Source organism: Bos javanicus, chromosome 14, assembly GCF_032452875.1.
Source record: "Bos javanicus breed banteng chromosome 14, ARS-OSU_banteng_1.0, whole genome shotgun sequence".
NCBI lineage: Eukaryota > Metazoa > Chordata > Mammalia > Artiodactyla > Bovidae > Bos > Bos javanicus.
This window is the reverse complement of record NC_083881.1, coordinates 82,107,817-82,113,816: the sequence shown is the minus strand read 5'-3', so window position 1 is coordinate 82,113,816 and position 6,000 is coordinate 82,107,817. Positions and strand designations below refer to the sequence as shown.

Here is a 6,000-nt window from a genome sequence, read left to right as displayed (position 1 = left end):
CTTTAAGATGGACTTTCTCTATTGGATCTTCGGGATAAAGAAAGTCACAGGAAGCATTTGGGGTGGCGTGGCGGGTAGGGAGATAGGTCAGAAGCAGAGTGCATATATTCCGCTAGGACTGGAAGAGCATCTGTCCCTGGGGCCTGGGGCAGGCGGAGACACGTCTCCCAAGACCCGGCGCAAAGATGTCCTGCCTTTAAAGACGGTGTCCCGCACTCGAGTTGTGCTGACGTTTCACTCGGGATTCACGGGCCAGCCTTTCCCTCGTGACTCTCGGGGAACCCGGGGCCTCTGAGTCCACCTGGGCGTCCCGGCGGAGAGGAGAGACAGTTAAGACCTGGGCAAGAGGCGGAAGCGAGGAGGCTTCAATCTAGACTCGGCTGAGGTTCAGACTGAAGGGCGATCGGGCAGAGGGTGTGAGGGGGGCGGGGGCTTGGGAGCGCCCGTGGGAGAGGGAGGACGGGCGCCGCACACCCAGACCGCGCGAGGCGGCGCGCGCCCGCGGTAGGGGGGTCCCCGGGGCAGGGTGGGGGATCTCGGGGCGGGGTCCCGGAGAGGGCGTGGGGTCCCTGGAGCGGGGTGGGGTCCCCGGGGCAGGGCGGGGAGACGAGAGGGCCGGGGCTGCGTGGGGTCCCTGGAGCGGGGTGGGGTCCCCGGGGCGGGGCGGGGAGACGAGAGGGCCGGGGCTGCGTGGGGTCCCGGGGACGGCGTGGGGCCCCCCGGGGCGGCTCGCGCGCGCGGGGGGCGGTGGCGCCTGGACAGGTGAGCGGCCGCGGCCCCGCCCGTCCCCGCCCGTCCCCGCCCGGCGCGCAGCCGTCCCGCCCCCTCGGTCGGGCTTTTGCAGCTGGCTCTTTCCTCCCCTCCTGTTCCGTCTCTCCTTTTAGGTCGCTCCACCCCGCCCAGATCAGGCCGGGGGCCGGCCCGAGAGCGGCCGCCAGCTCGCGCGGGGCGGCTCGGCGAGTCCGGAGCGGAGCCGCGTCCTCCCCGCAGGCGCGCTCGTCGCTCCCCGCGCGGCCCTCGCGGCTTTCCCCCGGCGCGCTCGTCGCTCCCCGCGCGGCCCCCCGCACTTTGCCCCGCGGGCGCGCGTTGGAGAATGCCGGAAAGATGGCGGTAGCGGCGGGGCCGGCCGGCGGGGGCGGCCGCGCGCCGCGCAGCGGGCTGCTGGAAGTTCTGGTGCGGGACCGCTGGCACAAAGTTCTGGTGAACTTGGGCGAGGACGCCCTGCTGCTGAGCTGCGAGGACGGCGCGGCCAACGGCCTCGGGGCGGCCGCCGGAGCCTCGTCCCGCCGGGGCGCGGGCCCCGCGGAGGCGGCCGCCGGGGTCCGCACCGCCTTCACCGACCCGCCCGAGCGGGTGCCCGAGGCCGTGTGCAGCCAGAAGCGCGGCGTGAAGGTGCTGAAGCAGGAGCTGGGCGGGCTGGGCATCAGCATCAAGGGCGGCAAGGAGAACAAGATGCCCATCCTCATCAGCAAGATCTTCAAGGGGCTGGCGGCCGACCAGACCCAGGCGCTCTACGTGGGCGACGCCATCCTCTCGGTGAACGGCGCCGACCTGCGCGACGCCACCCACGATGAGGCGGTGCAGGCGCTGAAGCGCGCGGGCCGCGAGGTGCTGCTGGAAGGTGAGGGACCGGCGCGGGGCGGGCGGGGAGCTCCCCCAACACCCCACCCCCCCGCCCCGTCCGCACGCCCCCGGGGGCCATCGCGGCGCGGGCGGCTCTGGGTGCGCACCCCCTCCGCCCCTCCGCCCCACCCCTCTCCACCCACCCCCCAACCCCACCCCACCCCCCCGCCCGGTCCGCACGCGCCCCGGGGAGCGCGCCCCGCTCTACCTCCCCCCCGCCTCCCCGCGTCCGCACGCCCCTCGCCTGCAGCCGCTCTCCGGAGGCCGCAGCGCGCGGAGTTGTGACAACTTCTACCCTCCTGGGGGCAACTCGTCTCCACCCCAGGGTCGTCCTGGGCGTTGGCCTGGCAGGGCTGGAGGGAAGGGCCGGGCGAGCGAGCTTTCTTGAGCCCCTACCCATTGCCCGGCAGAGGACCGGGGGCGGCCTGCACTTTGCCTCGTTTTTATCCGCGCGAAATCCCGGTGTCGTGTAGGGGCTGCAGGTGAAGCTGGCGGTGAGGGGTTCACGGCCACGTTACGGAGCCGGCTCACCGAGTGACCGCGACTCTGCTCGGGCACGATTTTCTCTCAGAAGCCTGGGCAGCCGGGCGTAAAAAAGGCGGTGGGGGTTTGAGTCTCTCAGGGGCCCGAGAGAGGGGGCCACGTGTGAATGCCAACACTCCCACCACCCTTCCCGGCTTCCCTCCTTCCAAATTGGAAACGGGGCTTCTGGCGAGTCGTGCCGAGGCTGGGAGGTGTGCTGCAGCTTTACGCAGAAGTTTGCTTCTGGGGCCAGGTGCCTGGCCGGTCGGTCTGGATTCCAGGTCGCTCTGGGTGGAGGGCCGGTGGAGTGTTTTTTCCTGCCTGAGTTCTCCCCATGTTTCCCCTGCACCCCCTCGGAGTGGTGTGGAAACAACTTTACGTTTGTAAACAGTTTCCCCTGCTCGTGAAGTGTCTTAGCACCTCCTCTCTTGAGACCTGAAGGCCCCGTTCCCCCGGTTACAGAGTGTGAGTAGGGTGGTCTGCGGCGTGTGTCCTGGTGTGGCTGTGTGTCCGTCTGTGCGGAAGAGGGGCGGTGGGGGCGCTGAGGGGGTGGACGTCTTTCCTGCCACAACTGCGCTCCCGTCTCTCCCTCCGTGTCCCGTCTGCCGCTCAGCTGCGGAGTACGTACCTCTTTGTGTGACATGTACGTGTCTGTTTAGCCAGCTGCCCCCACACTGTAGACTGAGTTGTCTGGGGTCTTTTATTTGATTGTGGGTCCTCTCCCTTGAGCTCCATGTCATGCCTGCTGAGTAAATGAATAAATGAAACCATGGCCATTGAAACAGAATGTTTCAACTGAGACCTTGTAAACTGGTGGTTGATTTGAGTCCTAAATTAAGAACTTGAGTCGATTTCCTGCTCACCGATGAAGTTGCAGTGCGACCTGTGAAACCGAGAAAGTTTGAAGTTTGGAAACCAACTGCTCTTCCCGGTCACAGCTGATGCAACTCTGGCCCATGGTTCCTGGCCTAGAATACAGAAGGTCCCCATAACCCTTATTTGTGTAGAGTATTTGCGATGTCTTCATATTTAATTGCTACCCGGGATCCAGAAAGTGGAAGGCTGTTTGCTTTGGCTTGATTATTAACATAAGTAAACAGAAAAAAGTTTCTTGATTCAAGTGTGTGTTGGCTTGTGTGACAAGGGGCAGGTGGAATCTGGAGCAAGTATAGTTTGGACTATAAACGGCTGGACACCTGCTCAGCTTGCAATATTACAGCAGAATATCAGGGGGCACAAAGGCAGGTCATTTCTATTTCAGGCACTGCTCTTGATTATGTCTTTTGTTTTATTCTCCCTCCGTTTCAATTTAGTGAATAGTGACTTAGCAAAGAAATAAATTTAAAAATCTACCTCTCCCCTGAAGAAGAAGAAAATATGATTCTGAGAGTTAAAAATAAATTTAGTCAAGAAAATAATTCAAGCAGTTGTCTGACTTTTTTTGGTGCGGCAACTGAAAAGTGAGTTTTGTAACAACCTCTAAATGTAACAGTCTTACAACAGATTGTTATGTGTTACAGGCAGGAGCTTTAGGGGAAGACTTGTGGGCTTCCTGGACAAGACCCACCTGGACTTTGTTTGGGCAGCAGTCTTATTCTAAGCCTGAGTGTTCAGAAATCAACTGCTATTAAGATAAACCAGAAATCTCCTCCCCACCAAAACAGTATCTCTTCTTCTGAGAGTATTGATCCTAAATGAGGTGGGTCATGTATCATCAAATCAAATAGCACACAACTCTCTTGTAACTTGGCTAGTACTAGTACAGGGTTCTCAGCTGAAGGGACTTACCAGAACCACCAGAAAGGCTTTTAAAACTCACCTGTCCACTGCTCCTGCACGGAAATGCCATCTGGATTCCAGAATTTCTACATAGGAAAGACTGTGCTGATGTAATCTAGTTGGATGCGAGGGCTAAGGGAGCTGCATTAAATATATATTTATATGGCAAATACTTTTTTTTTTTTTACTTAGATTGCTTTTTCTGGTTTGTTTTTTGAGGGAGCAGATGGAGACTAGTTGAGTTCTTCAACGAATGCTGATACAACTGCTCATTTCATGACGTGTGCCCCCTAGTGGAAACTCACTGCCTGTACTAATGGTGTGTGTGTGTGCCTCGATCAGTCACATCAACTCTTTGCAACCCCGTGGACTATAGCCCCCCAGGCTCCTCTGTCCATCTACTAATGGCACAGAGGGCTGTACCACTAGTAACGTAATCAAGGGCTACATTTCTTCTGAAATGAAGCCCAGCAAATTTCAGTGCCTGCATTCTAGTCTTAGATTCTGTCGTAGAAGGATCTTAACCTCCCCGAGCCTCAGTGTCTTCTGAAAAATGAGAATAAATAAATGTTTATTTACTGGGCTGCTATAAGGAAGAGCACTCTGAGCATTTTCTTAAAGGAAGCAGGGGGCATATATCAAATGCTTGCTGTGCTTAATTATTTCTATAATTCAAATGAAGATGAACTTGTCCCTTCTAAGGAACAGACTTTCCCTATTCCTCTACTAGAGCTTATATTTTTAAATTTTTATTTTATTTTTTATTTTTCTTGTACTATAGAACTGTAATCTTAGGAGACCATTGCTCTGGGCAAAAGGAATCACAGCAACAGCTCACAGCTCTTGAGGACTTAATATATGCAACCTGCATTTGTTACCGTTGTTGCTGTTACACTTTGAGTAACTCTTTGAGGCTAGTGCTACTGTTGCTAATTTTACTGAATGGAAACTGAGGTTGATAGATAACAGGTTATTTGCTTCAACTAACAGAAAATACCCAGGTCTGTCAGACTTAAAAGCTCAAGGTGAGACTGATACTGACTTCTGCTTCAGCTGTCTGCTTGAGTCAGTGGAAGTGTCATCAGTTATTGGACTCAAGATGCTCTTCGCGCTCCTCGCGTGCTGACATCAGGTGGCGGCCACGGACCGGAAACGGTCATTGTGCGGCCACCCGGAGGGAGAGGCAGGAATGGACAGTGAGCCCCAACTTAATCACCAAGTGTCTGGCTGTCAAGAGGGATCTGCCTCGATATGGCCCAAGTTTGCAATGTGATGGAGCCTCCATTGTTGGGCACATGGTGAGCAAAGAGACTAAACTGCAATTCAGACTTTAAATAGTGAATAAACTATGCCAGTTAAGTCAGTGTCAAACCAAACGTGCATCAAAGTTAAGATCAGAAATCTCCACACTACAGACTCATTTCCCTTTTTAGGGAGTGGAGAACAGGGACCCTGCGTCCAGCCGTGCGATGTTGTGCCCCATGACTCCAGGAGCGCACGCTCTGGAGTAGGGCAGGGCACACCTGCACAAATGCCTTTGGAAGCTTTGGGTGGAGGGGTTGCCCTTATATTAATAGTAAAATCATAATTTGAACTATATCAACTTGTTTGTAGCTGAAGCAACAATAAAGTCAGTTTCTTCAGAATTTGTTGAGATCAAGGAGTGTAGAATGTTCTGAGAGTGGAGGTGAGGGGTGGGCAGAATTATCCTTGAGTGCAAAAGTCTCCCGTGGAACTGAACCCGAAAACTGGAGACTCAAGTGAGAACGTCAGAGACGGTTGTTGACATTCACCCTGTCGCTCAAAGCTGCTTCCTCAGTGCCACCCCAGGAGTGCTTGGTGTGGAGAGTTGCTGAAATGTCACTTTCGCCACCACTTTCTGCAGTGCTGGGGGCAGCGGACAGGGAGAAGGGGTGCAGGAGAAGGGTGGCTAGTTTGCTGGTGTATGGCCTCAGAACTGGATGAAAATGTGAACTTCAAAGGGCTTTATGGGCTGCGGTGGTTGCCCATGGGAAGGGAAGCTGAACCCCCCTTGGGCTAGCGGAAGGCCAGTGCCTCAGCCCAAAAAAGAGCTTG

General features: G+C 56.4%; 1 protein-coding gene across 1 annotated transcript in view; it reads left to right on the top strand.

The window, feature by feature from the left end:
- The first annotated feature begins 911 nt into the window (after positions 1-911).
- Positions 912-6,000, top strand: part of SNTB1 (syntrophin beta 1) — a 249,238-nt gene continuing 244,149 nt past the window's right edge. The window contains exon 1 of the mRNA XM_061439537.1: positions 912-1,621. Coding sequence (XP_061295521.1) covers positions 1,105-1,621 — 517 coding nt within the window. The 5' untranslated portion in view covers positions 912-1,104. The remainder of the gene's footprint in view (positions 1,622-6,000) is intronic.